Source organism: Physeter macrocephalus, chromosome 2 (genome assembly GCF_002837175.3).
Source record: "Physeter macrocephalus isolate SW-GA chromosome 2, ASM283717v5, whole genome shotgun sequence".
In the NCBI taxonomy this organism is placed as follows: domain Eukaryota; kingdom Metazoa; phylum Chordata; class Mammalia; order Artiodactyla; family Physeteridae; genus Physeter; species Physeter macrocephalus.
The window spans coordinates 8,035,897-8,054,118 of NC_041215.1; the positions used below are offsets into that span (position 1 = coordinate 8,035,897).

The window sequence follows — 18,222 nt, forward strand, 5'->3', positions numbered from 1 at the left end:
AGGGGACACGGGTTCGAGCCCTGGTCTGGGAACATCCCACATGCCGCGAAGCAGCTAAGCCCATGCGCCATAACTACTGAGCCTGCGCTCTGGAGCCTGCGAGCCACAACTACTGAGCCCATGTGCCACAACTACTGAAGATCACGTGCCTAGAGACCGTGCTCCGCAACAAGAGAAGCCACTGCAATAAGAAGCCTGGGCACCGCAACGAACAGTAGCCCCTGCTTGCCGCAACTAGAGAAAGCCCACACATGGGCTTTGAAATGAAAACCCAACGCAGCCAAAATAAATAAATAAAACTTTTTTAAAAACTTAAAAAAAAAAAAGAAAATAGCATATACAAATAAACACTCACATATAGACATCAAAAAGAAGACCTGCAAAGCCACTATAGTCCTCATTATTGGGCGTAATTATTGGTATAATGAGTCATGTCCCTTCCACACCTTGATTTTCAGACTCATAGCTCTGGGGGTAACAGCACCATATAATGGCCTCAGAATTCTGTATGACAGAACCCCATTCTTTCGCAGTGTTGTCTCCCAGAAGGTACCACAGCTAAGTCTTCAGAGAGCCATTCAACATTTCCACTGGGTCAGCCACTCCTGGGTGACAGAGTATGTGGCAAGGCTGTGACAGAGAAGAACAAACCTGACTGCATATTGGATCTATTCCTATAGCTCTAACCTTTGTGCCCTTTTGCCTGTGCTTAGTCATGCTGGTTCTGAACCTTTGTAAAAGAGTGTTGCCTATAGCCTGAAATATACATAATAGTCCTTTCTCAATGCTCTGCCTTCCAGGCTTGACCTTTAAAGGTATAACAATTTTCCATTCATATAGAGATAAAAAGTTGCAGAATAGAAAATAACAATTGTCTTGTTGGAGGTTTACAGGAACATTGCGACCAGATTTATGTGGACAGCTGCAAGAACAAAGGATTAAGGGAATATGGCACCAAGAAGTCTACAACAACCAGTCGCACCCCCCTCCCCTTTTAGAATAAAAGAAGCCTGAATTCTAACTCAGATAAAATGGTTCTTTGGGACGCTAGTCCACGATCTTCTCAATCTGCTGGCTTTCCAAATAAAGTTGCTATTCCTTGCCCCAACACCTCGTCTCTCGATTTATTGGAGCAGTAGGGAGCTTGGACTTGGTAACAAGACCAGTAGTGGGCCCAGTGCTGCTGCTTTGCTGTGGAATTAATTCCTTGGTCAGAAGCAACGCTGTGCAAAGTACCATGACAGTGGGTAGATCACTGTGTGAGTCCAGAATAGTGGAGCTGAAAGAAGTATCAGGGGCAAGGAAGACACATCTAGTCTCAGATCTAGATCGAGGGTTTATGTCTATTTCAGTGAGGGTGAATTTCTGTCCCCTCTGTGATAAGACATACACTGTAATCAAACAGAAACCAGGTGGATGGCTACTCCTCCTTCATCAGGGACTCAGGGCTGGTCTCTGCAGTTGTCATATGGGTCACTCGGCGGCAGCATTACCCCAGTCAGTTGTGGGCAGGGGAAGTCCATGGTCCTGAACCTTGCACAGGCTCCACTGCTGCCACTACGGCCACTTTGCTCATGGGTCCATTGAGCCTGTAGTGGCTGGGAAAATGTTGATGGACACCCACAGAATGTGTCATTTTTTCCACCTGATTATGAAGGGCCTCCTCTGCACGGATGCCCTTTTGTGGGCTTCCACACAGAACACAGAAACCTTCACAGTCTGTTCCTTTCCAAAATGTCCATACATATACTTCTTCTCCAGACATCCTCATTATTAATTTTCCCATTCTGATCCTCTTAAGACCGTGAGAATCCAGCCAAATCATTAGCCACTGCCCGTACATCAGGTTACACCCATTATTCTGGCCACTTCTCACTCCAGACAAAGTGCACAATCAGAGCCCACAAGCCACAACTACTGAGCCTATGCTCTAGAGCCCATGAGCCACTACTGAGCCCACGTGCCACAACTACTGAGCCCACATGCTTAGAGCCCATGCTCCGCAACAAGAGAAGCCACCGCAATGAGAAGCCTGTGCACCGCAACGAGGAGTAGCCCCCGCTCGCAGCAACTAGAGATAAACCCTGCGCGCAGCAACAAAGACCCAACTCAGACAAAAATAAATACATAAATAAATGTATGAAGGAAAAAAAAGAATTGAAGAAATATCAATTGATTTTTTAAAATTAATTTATTTTATTTTATTTTTTGGCTGCGTTGGGTGCTCCTTGCTGCGCACGGGCTTTCTCTAGTTGCGGCGAGCGAGGGCTACTCTTTGTTGCGGTACGTGGGCTTCTCATTGCGGTGGCGTCTCTTGTTGTGGAGCATGCGCTCTAGGCATGTGGGCTCAGTAGTTGTGGCACATGGGCTTAGTTGCTCCGTGGCATGTGGGATCTTCCCGGGCCAGGGCTTGAACCCGTGTCCCCTGCCTTGGCAGGCAGATTCTTAACCACTGTGCCACCAGGGAAGCCCCTCAGTTGGTTTTTGATAAGGGTGCCAAGACAATTCAATGGGAAAAGAACAGTCTTTCAACAAATGGTCCCAGGACAACGGGATACCCAAGTGGAAAACAATGAAGTTGGGCCTCTTCCTTACACACGCACAAAAATGAACTCAGAATGGATCATGGGCCTAGATGAAAAAGCTAACACTATAAAATTCTTAGAATGAAATTAGGTTAGGCAAAGCCTCTTTAGATATGACATCAAAAGCACAAAAGAAAAAACAAATAAATTGAACTTCATAAAAATTTAAAACTTTGAGTACATCTAGTACTGAGATCTTGGTTTCAAATACCATTCTCCAGTAAAAGGAACCAGGGTTCCTTGGAGAAATGGCTGATTCTAGTACTACCAGGTAGGAATTATACAAGATGAGACTGAAACATCTTACAGTGCCAGAAAGTAAAGAAGAGGTACACAACACACACACACACACACACACACACACGCACGCACGCACGCACGCACATACACAGAGTGATGGGTGACACCTTGATTTCAGTCAGTTGAGGTTCACCTTGGGCTTCTGACCAACACAACTGCAAGAAATAAACTTGCGTTGTTTAAGCCACCACGTTTGCAGACATTTGTTACAGCAGCAACAGAAAACAAGGACATGAAAAAAAGAAAAGAAAACTAGTACATGGACCAAGCTATGTCGTCACAAATCTATTAATTCTGTTTCTCCAGATATATCATAGACTATTTCTAAGCTCATCTTATGACGTACATACACCTTAAACCCTAAAGCCAAATATATTCTGTGTGCATTTTTCTTAACCTAACACATTTCTCTTCTCAAACGTTCTGTCCCCAGGATATGAGGCTGCCCCTAAGATCTACCCCCACCCCAAGCCCCAAACCTGAGTCCTGTGTCATTTTGCTCTCATCTGGGCCAGGTGCTCCTTAGGCCTCTGCCTCTCTGTGGGCCTGTGTCCTCCCACCACTATTCTCCTGGGTTGGAAGAAACAACTAGAGGAGTTTAAAAAGTGGTTCCCTGAGGCTGGAGCATGGGGACCATAGGACTGATGTTTTTCATGCCAGAGAGAATAGCCTCTCTTAAGACTTTCTCCTGAACAAAGCACAAAGGCAAGGCTTACAAAAGCCAAAAGATCAAAAACCAAAATCCACACACAAAATTGAATGGTCCATTAGTGAAGCCCGTGGGTGGTCCATTCAGAACTGGTTCGGTGCAGCAGTACACAGCTTGGGCTGGTTACTGATCTGTGAACTTGTGGTTTTCCAAAGGACTGTGTTGGTTGATCCAGTCTATTACACTTTTGTTTTTTCTGAGAGCTGGGCTGTCTGTTCTCTGCTGATGCTGACAAAGCCAACCCAGAGCAGGAAACCAAGCAAAGATGGAGTCCAACACTTACTGTGGTCAGGGCCTTCCTCAGTTTCCCCTTTTGGTCGTATTCTGCATTTGGCAGGGATGGGAACAAGTATTAGGTGTCAGGGTTTAGGCTGGACTAGATGGGATTCTAGGCCAGGTCCTCCCCACCCTTGAAAGTGGTGGCTGCAGCCAGGGCTTGTGTGCAAGTGGGTTATTTTGAGAAACAATCCAACGAAACATAAATGGAGGCCAAGGAAATGAGAGTGAGAGGCAGGGAAGTCAATAAATACAAGGGGGTGTCATGGACTTGGTCACCTCTGTAGGCCACTGAAGTTCAAAATAGCCAAGAGGATGGAGGAGGTGCCCTAGGGCATCCGGTACAAAGAGTTGCTTGGTTTCCGTCTGTCCTAGGACCGTGTGCCTGTCAACGTAGAGGCTCGGACTGAACAGAATTTGCTCAATGAGATACTATGATCCAAAAGCACATGCAAGTACCTCGGACAATTACAGCTCCATCACCAACAACACTGCTCCTTGGAAAAGCCAACCCGTTCATCCTGAGACCATGTCAGGGAACCAGTAATTCCACCAGTGAGGTAAGAACCTTCACCATGTTTTTCAATGTGTATAATTACCTTGCTGTGCAGTACTATTTGGCATGTTTTCCCTACAGAAGTGGAACAAGAGTTGTTCTTTAATACTTAGAGCCTCTTTAGGCAGTTGACAAAACTTGACCTTGGCACTGAGGCTGGGGCTTGGTAAAGCCCCCGTGGTCATAGTTTTCACAACTTCCGTCAAGCAAGAAGTATTATCTAAGATCCTCATCAGTTCCTCGTCTTTCTTGAGATCCCAAGTTCACCAACGTGCCTGACTTGCCAGGAAGTGACCTCCTTACTGCCCATAGGCTGGGAATTCATGGACCATCAAACCAGCAGCAGGCCTGCTTCCTGAAACACTTTACAGGTACCTTTTCTATGTGTGCTCCCAGGGAGGGCAGCCAGCCCTGAGTGAGTGGGACACGGCTTGGGCGCGGCGTGGTCACAAGTCTGGTCTATCCAGCAATACCCTGCAGGAAGGAGGGCCGACTGACTGGGCCTATGCCCACGGTTACAGCACCATGCGAAGTCAGGTCACCTGTTTGGAGGTTCCTCAAAAAGTTAAACACAGAATTACTATATGACCCAGCAATTCTACCCTTAGGTTTATCCCCAAAAGATGTGAAAGTAGGGACTCAGACGCTTGTCCACCCACATTCACAGCAGGCTTATTCACCATAGCCAAAAGGTGGAAGCAACCCAAGTGTCTAACAGCAGATGAATAGGTAAACAAAATGTGGTCTATTCATATAATGGAATATTATTTGGTCATCATATTCTGATACTTGTTAACCTTGATGACATTGAAGCCCTAATCCTAACCTTGAAAACATGTGAAATGAAATAAGCCAGACCCGAAAGGATAAAAACTACATGATTCCACTAAATGTGGAATCTAGAATAGGCAAATTAAGAGAAAGTAAGTAGAATAGAGGTTCCCAGGGGGTGGGGCAGCGGGGAAAGAGGAGTTACTGTTTAATGGGTACAGAGTTTCAGTTTGGGATGAAGAAAAAATTCTAGAGATGGATGGTGGTGATGGTTGCACAAAACTGTGAATGCAAAACTTAATGCCACTGAGCTGTATGCTGAAAAATGGTTAAAATGGTCAATTTAATGTTTATATACATTTTATTAAACTTTTTTTTTTAAGTAAAGTGACTTAGCGCAGGCAGTTTGTTTAACATTTGACCACAAACCTGGGTGGTTTTGTAGATAAAGGCAAGTCAATATGTCCTATTTTCAAAGAATCAATATCCTATTAAGATCTCCCCTGATTATTAGCCTGTAATCTACATGATCTCCCAATGGATATTTCTCCTTAGTACTGATTGTTTTCATTCAGTTGGAACAATATAATCACTCAAAGACTGCTTCATTCTAGTTTGTATAAGGACAGCCTGGTAAACTAAAGACTAGAGACAGACAAGAAGAAAGTCAAGTGCTTCCTCAAAAGCCTCTCAGAAAAAAGAACATTAAAAAAATACCACCTATGGTTATGCATGAATAAAAAGTTATCAGAAATACCAACAGTACTCTAAAACAAACAACCTCATTTGTTTTTTCTCATTGTTCATCACACAAACCACAAAAAGGAAAAATATAGAGTATCTGAACAGTAGAATAAGGTTGATCTAACACAGACAGATCAAGCTCCACCTCTGAAGACCAACTGTACAATCACAATGCAAGAGCTTATCTACATTTTACATCACAAAGAAAAGCTCAACTGTTTGCCAGAAGAATAATACAGACCAGATCCCGACAGAAGGCACATGTGTCTAATTCTCCCCTCTCCAAAAACCCCATTAAAGTAATTAGAAAACACAAACACACACACCCCATAATTCTGAGAGAAATTTCGGGAAGTTGAGTACAGACTAACAGAAAAACTAAAGCAGAAAAAAACAAAACCCCAAAACCCACAGGATAAGACTGTTCAGAAGTAGATAGCACTCAAGGAAAGAACTAAAATAAGACACTGGTTTCCATCTGTGTGGTCTGGGGAGGTGGGCGTGTAATTTGCTCTACAAATAGTGAGCAGATCCAGGGGCAGACCAGAGTAAGTTGGGCCGCAAACATTCGGGGGAGTAGAGGGGAGAGCACTGAAAAACTTCAGGGAAATGGGAAACAGAAGCAGAAATGCCGGCAGGGTTCTGCCCCTGCACAGCTGGAAGGGCTTGTGGGAGAGCCAGGTGAGCTATCTCCCCACACCGCCCTGCACACAGGATGAGGGGTATCACAGCTGAGTAAAATGTGCGAGCCCTTAGGTGAGACTCAGAGCATGCAAGAGATAACTGCAGAATCGTAAACATTTTTCATGAAAATGCGGCGATTCCTTTTCTACTTTCAAATACGGCTTGATCCCACTGTATAGCACGAGAGAACTATATCTAATATCCTATGGTAAACCATAATGGAAAAGAATATTTTAAAAAAGAATGCATATGGGGATTGACATGTATACACTGATGTGTATAAAATGGATGACTAATAAGAAAATAAACATTTTTTAAAAAGAATGCATATATATGTATAACTGAATCACTTAGTTGTACAGCAGAAATTAACACAACATTGTAAATCAACTATACTTCAATAAGAATAAATAAATAAAAACAAATAGGGTTTGAACCTTTCTGAGTTAAGAATTAGCTCCCAGACACATTTTTGGGTAAATGTACATCACTTCATAGTTAACTGGGACTCTTCAGAATCATCCTTTAGGGAAAGCAGTCTTTCCATTAAATAATTGAAGTCTCTCACGCATCCATTAGAAACTGAGTCAGGCTGCTGGTGACAGAGGCCAACCTGTGGCTTAATCACATAGGGCTTTTAATTATTTTTAATTGAAGTATGGTTGACTTACAAAATTATATTAGATTCAGGTGTACAACAGCGATTCGATATTTTTATAGATTGCACACCATACAAAGTTATTATAACATAGTGATTATATCCCCTGTGCTGTACATTACATCCTTGTATCTTATTTATTTTATACATAGTAATTTGTACCTCTTAATCCCCTTCACCGATTTTGCCCCTCCCCTCCCCCTCCCCTGCAGTAACCGCTAGTTTGTTCTCTGTATCTGTGAGTCTGTTTCTGTTTTTGTGTTTGTTTTTCTTTTTGTTTTTTTGAGCTGCCGCGTGGCATGCGGGATCTTAGATCCCTGACCACGGACTGGAACCCGCATCCCCCTGCAGTGGAAGTGCAGAGTCTTCACCACTGGACCGCGAGGGAAGTCCCAGTCTGTTTCTGTTTTGTTATATATTGCTTTTCTCTCAGGTAGAGGAAGTGTTCAGCATCAGGCGTGCGGAGCTGGCAGGACGGCTGCAGCCAGCCGCTCCTTCCGCCTTTTCTGCTAGGCCATCCCTAGCGTGGGATGCCATTCTGAAGTTCACCTCATGGGCTTAGATGGCCACTGCACTTCCAAACATTAGGTGGGCATCCCAAGAAGAAGCAGGGGCAGGGGCAGAAGGGTGATCTTCCAGCTGAGTCAGCCCCTTCAAAGAACATTCTAGAAGCACCACCTGATGACTCCCACTAACTTCTAACCACCATCAGGAAGAGAGATGGAAAAGGTCACCCCAGATTAAATCTAGGTTTTGACAGGAGGGAAGAAGGAGACAGTACATATCCAGGAGGCAGCTAGCAGTCCCCCAACTGGAATGTATGAAGCCTTTCTTTCTTTTTCTTTATAGATAGAAAATCTTTTATTGTTTGAGGGTGATATGATTAGAAAGTAAAAAAGCTACTGGATTCCAATTAATTCAAAACAAAAATTGCCTATTTTTAAAAGACAGATCAGAAAATATAACAGAAAAGATTTAATAAATAAAATAGATTGAGTTCAACATACAATAAAATAATTAGAATAAAAGTCATGAGAGGGCTTCCCTGGTGGCGCAGTGGTTGGGAATCCGCCTGCCGATGCAGGGGACACGGGTTCAAGCCCTGGTCCGGGAAGATCCCACATGCCGCGGAGCAACTAAGCCCGTGCGCCACAACTGCTGAGCCTGCGCTCTAGAGTCCGTGAGCCATGGCTACCGAAGCCCGCGTGCCACAGCTACTGAGGCCCGCGCACCTAAAGCCTGTGCTCTGCAACGGGAGAAGCCACCGCAATGAGAAGCCTGGGCACCGCAACGAAGAGTGGCCCTCGCTCGCCGCGACTAGAGAAAGCCTGCACGCAGCGGCGGAGACCCAACGCAGCCAAAAAAAAGTCATGAGAAATAGAAATTTTAACAGAAAACTACCAACTTTTCTGAGGGACACAAAACTAATTTGCACAACCGGAGAGTCTATGTTACAAAATAGAAAGAATTAGCACGAGAATAATTTCTAATAATGGCAGCAGTTACTGGGGGCTCGGTCTGTAGCAGACCGACATTACTCCGTGTAATGGGTTCATGCATGCATTACTCTTACAAATTACTCTCAGCAGTCCTGAGGCAGACGGTAACATGACCCCCTATTTAAGATTATGCTGAGACACACAGGATTTGAACTTGCTCCTTTCCTACATCTGGAAAAGGATGAAGGAAGGATTCAAGCACAGCCAGATATCTATAACCACTGCATCTGTCACTATTTCAGTCTAAAATTACATGTAATTCCCCCCAGCTTTGCTGAGGTACAATTGACATAACGTTGTATCGGTCAAAGTATTTTCTTTATGGTGTGTTTGGGAAGGAGGGGCCTGGAGCTGTTGGGTGCATGTAACAGCCTGAGGTAGATGCTTGACTAGAGTTCTGTCTGTGGTTATTCTAGAGTTGGGAGTAGAAAGAGAACCCAAAGTCACACCGGGAGTCAGAGTTTAGATTCTAGCAAAACTAGGAAGCTGTGCCTGGGAAGAGAGGGAATGAGGCCCTGGAGAAGTGGCTCCAACTCAGGAGGGCAAAGAACGGAGACCTGGGCATCAGGCAGCCACCCTGGGCCGGAGGGGGAACGACTGGGAAAGGAGGCGGAGACGTGAAGGAGCTTTAGGAAGAACTGAGGATTTGTACATGGGAAATATTCCAAGTTAAAAATGAGGCAAGTGTCAACTCAAGAAAAAATTCAAAGCTGCACAATCGGGGTGCTGTATCTGGGGCGCTCTACCTGGCTTGAGAGTAGAATACATTTGCATCATGATAATTATCATGTATTTAGCTAACAATAGGGACATAATCACACTTGGAGGTTGGAGAGAAGGCAGATGTAAAAGAGCTAAACCTCAAGTATCATACAAGGAAGTGAATATATAATGCTGAACACTTACAAATTAAGACAAAACAGGCATATCATTTAGAAATACAAAAGTAACTGCCAGGAGAAAGAGCTAAAAGAGTTGATAATCACTGCCCCTGGAGAGCAGAACTGGGGATCACGGGAGAGTGGTCATTTTTGTTGCTGCTGCTATGGTCTTTGGTATATTTGATTTTTATTTTATTATTTATTTATTTATTTTTGGCTGCACACGGGCTTTCTCTAGTTGCAGCCAGCAGGGGTTACTCTTCATTGTGGTGCGCGGTATATTTGATTTTTAAATAACTGCATGTATTATTTCTGTTTTTAAACACAGAATTGATACTACCTATAAATTATTTCAATTAACCCACATGATTGTTTTTAGCACAGTCTTTTCTTTCCTTGGTGAAAACTTCAGTTCCTGATATGATAAGTTTCTACTTTGAGAGGGTCTCATCCTTTTTCGGAGTCATAAACATTTCTGGGGCATGACTCTCTCACATCAGGGGGATGATACCCTCTTACTTAAATGGCGAGCTGGCTTATTTAAGGGAACTTGTATTGCTGTGCACACTCTGGGTGATATTAAATTTGTTTCCAAATCATGTGCAGGGATGAACAGAAACATAAGCAATTCTAAAAAAGTTTATTTTTGCATTCCAGGTTGAAATTTCTATAAGTAGATTTTAGAGAGTCTCCTTATCAAAATCCTGAATCAGATCGCTCAAGGCTGCAGAGCTGGCTTAAAGTGTAGCTCCAACCCACAACTCTGAGGCTTCAAAAACCAGCCCAGGAAAAATTGGGGGCTCTCCCTCGAATGAAGTTCCCTTCAAGGGAGGCTGTGCTCTCGGAAACTGAGAGAACTCTGACATTGGGCCTCTGAGATAGAAAATATGAGATTAAAATTCCAATTGGATTCTGTCCTCAGTTTGCAAATTTTCTTACTAAGTGATTCCATATTTGACTTTGGAGTGTTAGCAGGAATGAGCCACCAGGGGGCGCTTTCTGGGGCTTATCCCAACCCTGTTCCCTGCACCCACCCTTAAGTGGAGATTGGCTAAGGAGATGGATGGGCTCTAGAGTTTCAATATTGTGCTTGTCTGCTTTCTGAGGGAGAGTAGGGAATACCATTACCAAATGGATTTTGTGTCCAAGATGATGAATATTGAAATTTCCCCAGCTTCATTCTAGACCAGATAAAGCATTACTTTTATTGGATTGTTTTACTATTATCATAGGTTTTCAGAATGCTTTGTGGTGGGTTTGTGTAAGCCACCAGAGAATGCTAACACGGACAGCATGACTCAACCTGTGGTGTGCACAGGCCTCCCCTCACGTACTTATTAAAAATGCAGATTCCCAGGCTCCACCCCCAACAGTTTGGGTCAGTAGGCCTGGTGCCTCTGGGACCCCACTCTGAGAGCCATAGTCTACCTTATGCTGATCGCTTGGATTTTTGTACCCAACCTGCCCAAGACTGGAAAGGGGAACGCTCACGGTCCTCAAAGACCTGGGCTTCGGCACCCAGTGCTCTGAAGAACTTCTCTGGTTACTAGTTGCACAGCATGCTTGTGGTATGTTAAAGTAGGTAGGATAGGTCAGCAGCCACTTATCCTGATAATGCATCCCTGTGGCCCTGTATGTGCAGGGACTGCCCTTCCCTGCCAGAAGTGGGAGGAGGCCAGAAGTGGTGGTGCCATGTCTCCAAGGGTCAGTACAACATTAGTCCAAACATCGCCAATCTGAACAGCAGAGTCAACATAAGGCATTGGCAAAAGGCTCACATCTGCTGTGGGGAATGTCTGTTTTCCAACAATCAGATGACTGATAGCACAAGACCACAGGATGATTAAGGTCAAGGCCACTTCAACACTTTTTCCCCTTAACTGGAGCTTAGAAGGAGAGAATCAGGGGATGGTGAGGAGGGGTGGGGGGGTGTGTATGCTCCAATTATCTACTGCTGCATAAAAGCCCATCCAAAGCTTGGTGGTGTAAAACAGCAATCCCCCCCCTTTTTTTTTTAACAATTTGTTTATTTATTCACCTATTGATGGGCATTTGGAATGTTTCTTTTTTTTTTTTTTGGCTGTGTCGCATGGCACACGGGATCTTAGTTTCCTGACCAGGGATCAGACCTGTGCCCCATGCGGTGAAAGCACGGAGCCCTAACCACTGGACCACCAGGGAATTCCCAGCAATCCTTTTATATGCTCATGGATTCTGTGGGTCAGGGATATGAAAAGAGCACGGATTGCTCCTCATCCGCTCCACAATGTCTGGGGCTTCTGCTGGGATGACCTGAACAGCTGATGTAGGAGCCCAGATGGCTTCTTCCCTCACACATCTGGGCTCTGATGGCTAAGGAACAGGACCAGCTGGGACTGTCACCTGGAGGCCTGCCCAGGGCTCCCCGGTCTGGGGCTTCAGGAGGTAGCCCTTCTTCCAAGGTGGCTCCAAGGGCCAGTGTCCCAGGTAACCAGGTGAAGCTACCTGGCCTTTATGGCCCAGCATTGGAAGTCACAGCGTGTCACCTCTGCCATACTACACTAATGGAAGCAATCACAAACCTGCCAGACTCAAGGAGGGGGAAAGAGAACATGGACCCTACCTCTTGAGGGGAGAAACATCAAAGAACTTGGGGCAGTGTTGTCGCACCCACATAGTAGGTCATCAGAAGAGTAAATAATAAACAATAATAACAGAAGAAAATTTCCCAGAGCTGAAAAAAGACACAAGTTTCAAATCGAAAGAGGATTCCCCAGTGCCAAGTAGAAGAAAAAAAAAAAGACTCAAATCTGGACATATTCTGGCAATGTTTCAAATCACCAAAGATAACTACTCCTAAACACTTCCAGAAAGAAGAACCTACTCAAGAGGAACAAGAATCAGAAGATGACATCAGACTTCTAGTTGGCAACACTAAACACAAGTATAAGATCAAAATAAACCTATTTTCAGACAGAGGAGAGTTCAGAATGATAACCTCCCCTGAACCATCTCGAAGAGAGCTTCTAAAGGGCATGTGCCACAAAACAAAACCCAAAAACACAAAAGGAGGACCTGGGACACAAGAATTGGAGAGCAAAGAGACAAGGAAGGCAAGTCAGTGCATATTTTTAAAGTAGCAGTTTAAAACCAAAATCCCAAATAATTTCTGTTGGTTTCCTGTTCCACCCCTCCCAGGATGGCGGTGAGGGCAAGATTATTACCACGGGATCCCTAGAGAACCCTGGTTCAGGTAAGCTGAGACTGGGAGGGTCTGCCCCAAGCCACCCAGTTTATTATGAATCATCATCTCCCCTGCAAGGCTTCAGGCAAGGCAGTGTAGGGTTTGCCCCTTTTCCTCCTAACCTTCCCTCTCCATGAGATCCACTCCCTCCCACATTCTCAACGACCGGTGAAATTTCTCCTAAATTTACCAACTTAGCCGTTTAATGTCTTTCCTCCTTCTACATATTAGATTCTCCCTCTGATTACACTTGCATGAGTTAGAATTAGGTTCAACCATGAGTAAAAGGAAACAACACATGCATGGAAGTTGATTTCTCTCCCTGTGAATGCCCGCTTCAGCAGTGGCAGGTCCAGGGACCCTGGTGTGCCACGCTCCAGGCAGCCTCACGCCCAGCAGCCTGCTGCCTGTGGGTTATTCATCATCGCCTCTAAGCCACAAGCCCACTTTTCTATACTGTTGTGTGATTCTGGGTCTGGAACTCTGTAAATTGCGTTTCACAGGCTCCTTAGCCAGCCAGCCTCCTGCTGGGTTCTGCTGTTGGAAAGTACTAGATGCAGATTGGAAGCAGAAGGCAGAAGGGGCTGATTTCCTTTTCTCCAAGGCTGGCAGCAGTAGCCAGCTGCCTCCAGCCTCTTCAGCGGCACAGACCTTGCCCTGTCCATCAGAGTCTGTGCTGCGCTTCCTCCCCGCTGGGGCTGCGCCTCCTTTAGAGTCCAAGGACCTGCTAGCTCCCACCTTCTCAGAGGCCTGAGCATCAACCATAGGGCACTCCAAGCTCTTGATGCCTCTTAAGGATACAAAGATCCTCCACTGACTAGTAGAGAAACCCAAATTAAAACTTTTGCACGCTGTAAAGCAATTATACTCCAATAAAGATGTTAAAAAAAAAACAAAAAAACTTTTGCACCCAGCAGACTATCAAAAATTAAGCACTCTGATGACATCAAGTGCTAAGAAGTGGCAGGTGGCTGGCAGCCAAGATGGGTGCAGAATGGATGCAACCCCCTTTGCAGAGCACCCTGACCTGTAGTAAAACTGAAACGCACATGGGTTACAGCAGTAGCTCCTGCACACTTGTGCGTGAAGACTGCTCACAAATGTTTAGAGCAGCGCTCTAAGGGCAAAACCTGGAAACTGCCTAAATATCCAACAGTGCAGAATGGAGAACTAGAGTCTGCTCAGGCCACATCTTGAGCTACATGAGGTCCAAAGGCTCACAAACAATGCTGAATTGAGGAAGGGAATTCCCTGGCGGTCCAGTGGTTAGGACCCTGCGCTTTCACTGTTGAGGGCGAGGGTTCAATCCCTGGTCGGGGAACTAAGATCCCACAAGCCGTGCTGTGTGGCCAAAAATAAATAAATAAACGTTGAGGAATACATCTGTGTGCCATTTATAATTTTTAAAAATGCAAAACCATACTATGTACTTAGGGATACATACTTCCATGGTAAAATTTTTCAGAAGCACATAAAAAGTCAGAACCAGGGGCAGTCACCTCTGGGGGGAAGGACACAGGTTTAAGGCAGGGGACAAAGAGATATGCAAGCATGTTGGCCATGTTTTTTCCCATAGTGCACAGCAGCTCCAGGGATATAAATTTATATGTAACTTTCAGATGATCAAATAACTCAAATTTTTTTTTTTTTTTTTTTTTTTTTGCGGTACACGGGCCTCTCACTGTTGTGGCCTCTCCCGTTGCGGAGCACAGGCTCCGGAGGCGCAGGCTCAGTAGCCATGGCTCACGGGCCCAGCCGCTCGGCGCCATGTGGGATCTTCCCGGACCGAGGCATGAACCCGTGTCCCCTGCATCGGCAGGCGGACTCTCAACCACTGCACCACCAGGGAAGCCCAAACAACTCAATTTTTAAACACACTTGGCAAAAATGTAGGTTACAGCATCATGATCCCACGTGCGTGAAAAGACAGATTAAAACCACACATCTGGGCTTCCCTGGTGGCGCAGTGGTTGCGCGTCCGCCTGCCGATGCAGGGGAACCGGGTTCGCGCCCCGGTCTGGGAGGATCCCACATGCCGCGGAGCGGCTGGGCCCGTGAGCCATGGCCGCTGAGCCTGCGCGTCCGGAGCCTGTGCTCCGCAACGGGAGAGGCCACAACAAAGGGAGGTCCGCATACCACACACAAAAAAAATAAAACAAAAACAAAAAAAAGAAACCACACATCTAATCTTCTGAGGAAGCACCTCTGGGTGTGAACTTTGAAAGGGATGCAAACAAGACCCTGAGAGCCAAGCACAGACCAGCACCATCACTTTAAGCTCTGCCTTCAAGTCAGTACCTTAACACCTGCTGGTTCTCAAGCCTGGATACTCATGAGAACCCTCAGGCGGGACTGGGGATGCTTGTAAAACTGCCTTTGCCGGGGCCACCAACTTCTTAAACCAGAGCTGGAGAATGAGGCAGGCTCGCTTTCATTCTGCAGGTGACTTTAACACGCAGTCAAGGGTGAGAACCATATAGTACCAGATGCCAACTTGCCTATTTCAGAAATTCAGGGGAGATCAAGTATGGCGAGTATGGTCCTGATGACATGGCTGCTGAGGCCACGGAGGGTTCCAAGCTCCAGGTCTCAGCCATGTGTATCAGTGTGGACACAGCACACCCCTCCAGGAGGGAGATGCTCAGTGAGGCGGAGCCACCCTCCCTAGCAGATTCTCTGCCTCCACGTGGGTAAATGGCATGGAGTGAAGTGAGTTAATCCACAACAACTGCTTAGAACCACACATGGCACATAGTAAGCACTCCACGTCAGCTACTTTTCAAGTAAATAAACTGTTTTGAGGAAAGTGCTCAATAAAATATTTTAATGAGGATCATGTTTACTCTTATGGCTTCATGAGCAAGCTCCCAGACCCATGTGAGGGAAAGGAAAGGCAGCTCAGACCTCCTGGTCAAACTTGTGAACAATCTCTCAACACCTAACCTGTGTATGCGCAGGAAACATTGAGAGGGACAGGAGACAGTTAAGAGTAGATCAAAGAAGAGCTCTGGGAGTGAGCCTGAAAGACCGAGGAGAAAATAGGTTCTCACGCTTCACCTCATCTACTTCTACACTATCTATTTCACAACGAAAATCTAACTGATAATGTCAATTACAAAAAACCTGGCCGCAACAGGGAGCAAGGGTTTGCACTTGCTTTAAGATGGAGACTCAGTTGCTTCTGTGTCCTGGCGCTGTGTCGATGCAGAGCCCGTGTGGTTCTTCAGGCAAGACGCTTAAGAAAACCCAGACCCAAGACCAGCCGATGGAGGAGGAGGTTGAGATGTTTGCCTTTCAGGCAGAAATTGCCCAGTTGATGTTACTGAGCATCAATACTTTTTACTTGAATAGAGAACTCTTTCTGAGGGAGCTTATTTCAAATTCATCAGATGCTCTGGACAAAATCATGATATGAAAGCTTGACAGATCCCAGTAAACTAGACTCTGGGAAACAGCTGCACATTGATATCATTCCAGACAAGTAAGATCGAACCCTCACTATTGTGGGTACCAAAATAGAGATGACCAAGGATGATTTGATCAATACCCTTGGTGCTATCACCAAGTCTGGGACCAAAGCATTCATGGAGGCTTTGCAGGCTGGTGCAGATCTCTCTGTGACTGACCAGTTTGGTGTCGAGTTTTATTCTGTTTGGTTGCTGAAAGTGGTCGTTATCACCAAACATATTGAGCAGTATGCCTAGAGCCTTCTGTAGAAGGATCAGCCGGTTAGGACTGAAACAGGCAAACCTATGGGTTGCAGAAGAAAGGTTATTCCGTATCTGAAAGAAGACCAAACCGAGTCCTTGGAGGAAAGAAGAATAAAGGAGATCATGAAGAAACACTATCAGGGACTTCCCTGGTGGTCCAGTGGTTAAGACTCCACAGGTCCACTGTAGGGGGCGCGGGTTCGATCCCTGGTCAGGGAACTAAGATCCTACATGCCTACATGCCTCGGGGCACAGCCAAAAAAAAAAAAGAAACTCTCAATTTATTGGCCATCCCATGACTCTTTTTGTGGAGAAGGAACATGATCAAGAAGTTAGTGATGGCTGAAATGTTGTTCAACTGTGAGTGGAAAGACGCTGGACTGGATGGAGGCCCTGTCCCATGGCGGGCAGGGGGTCAGGGGAGGACTGGACACAGCAGCCAGCTGCACAGCGGGGAGAGCCTCAGAGGCTGCCACACATGGCACTTTCCACTGTGGGCTTTCCTCACTCCCTGAACCGCCTTTGACCCTTCATGGCACCAGTGGGAACACCACTGCTGACCCCAACCTGCCCTCCTACACCCACAATCCCTTCCAGATCATCCGGAGCTCCTAGAGTTCCCTTGGGTGGAGGTCACACCCACCACATGGGAACCACATCTTCACCTCACTGGATCCTTTCACACAGAGGCCCAGGGAACGTGGAGATGGCACAGTCCCCGCCCCCATGACGCCACCAGCTGTGTGACACTGGGCACGTTTTGCTTGACCTGCAAGAGCTGTGATTCCCTACCTGGGAAACGGGGACCACAGCACCTGCCTCCTGGGGCTGTGCCGCAGGCCTGAGGGGACGAGGCTAGGAGCGGTAAAGCGTGGCCATCTGGAAGTCATTTGAAGAAAAGAAAAGCAAGTCTCTTAGGACAGCCACACAGCTGAGGTTGGTTATTTCACTTTATTTAGCAAACCGTCACACTCTGGGCCCCACCAAACTGCTACTCCAGCCTCCCCCGAGGGTCTGCCTTGGAGAGAAGCTCAGAGGGTGAACAGGAAGGCCCAGGCTCCCCAGATGGCCTCCTCTTCTGTCACACACACCACACAGCACAGAACAAGATCACTACTCATGTCCTCAGGTGCCCACCCCAGTGTGGTCTGGGGGCCTCCAGTGTTCAACAGCCACCTGCGGGGGTCTCGGCCCAGCACCAGGCACAGACCCCCTGCTCCTGAGAGGCTGCCATAGGGCAAGGGCCTCTGCACCCAGCTGTGGGGATGTCAAACCCTTTTTCCCCAGCCCTGAAGCCTGTCACCACTGGGCAAGAAGCAAAATGTACGAAAATACTTCTTTAATTATTTCTTTGAAATGGTTAAGAAATAAGGTCATCTTATTTTTCTTTTATAATCCTAGTTAAAAAAAAAAGTTCACATTAGCGCCAGGGCCCTTCCCCAAGCCGAGCGCCCGCTGCTCAGTAGAAACGCTTGTTCCGCTCCTGCCTCTTCTGAAACACCACGGCCCCCACCACGGCACACACGATGATGCCCAGGAGGGCGCACAGCAGCAGCAGGAACACCCGCCAGCCCGTCAGGGGCCCGCTGCGGAAGTTCCCCGTCGGGTCGTCCACGTTGTCTGAGG

General features: G+C 46.3%; 1 protein-coding gene across 2 annotated transcripts in view; it reads right to left on the bottom strand.

Annotated features, from left to right (window-relative positions):
- The window catches only part of LMAN2 (lectin, mannose binding 2), a 46,658-nt gene that overhangs the window by 9,515 nt on the left and 18,921 nt on the right, over positions 1 to 18,222 (bottom strand). The window contains exon 8 of one of the 2 annotated variants that reach the window (XM_007102874.4): positions 17,529 to 18,216. The exons of the other annotated variant lie outside the window; for it this stretch is intronic. Within the exon in view, the coding sequence (XP_007102936.2) occupies positions 18,056 to 18,216 (161 nt within the window). The 3' untranslated portion in view covers positions 17,529 to 18,055. Of the gene's footprint in view, positions 1 to 17,528; positions 18,217 to 18,222 lie in introns of those variants that run through there. 2 annotated transcript variants of the gene reach the window in all.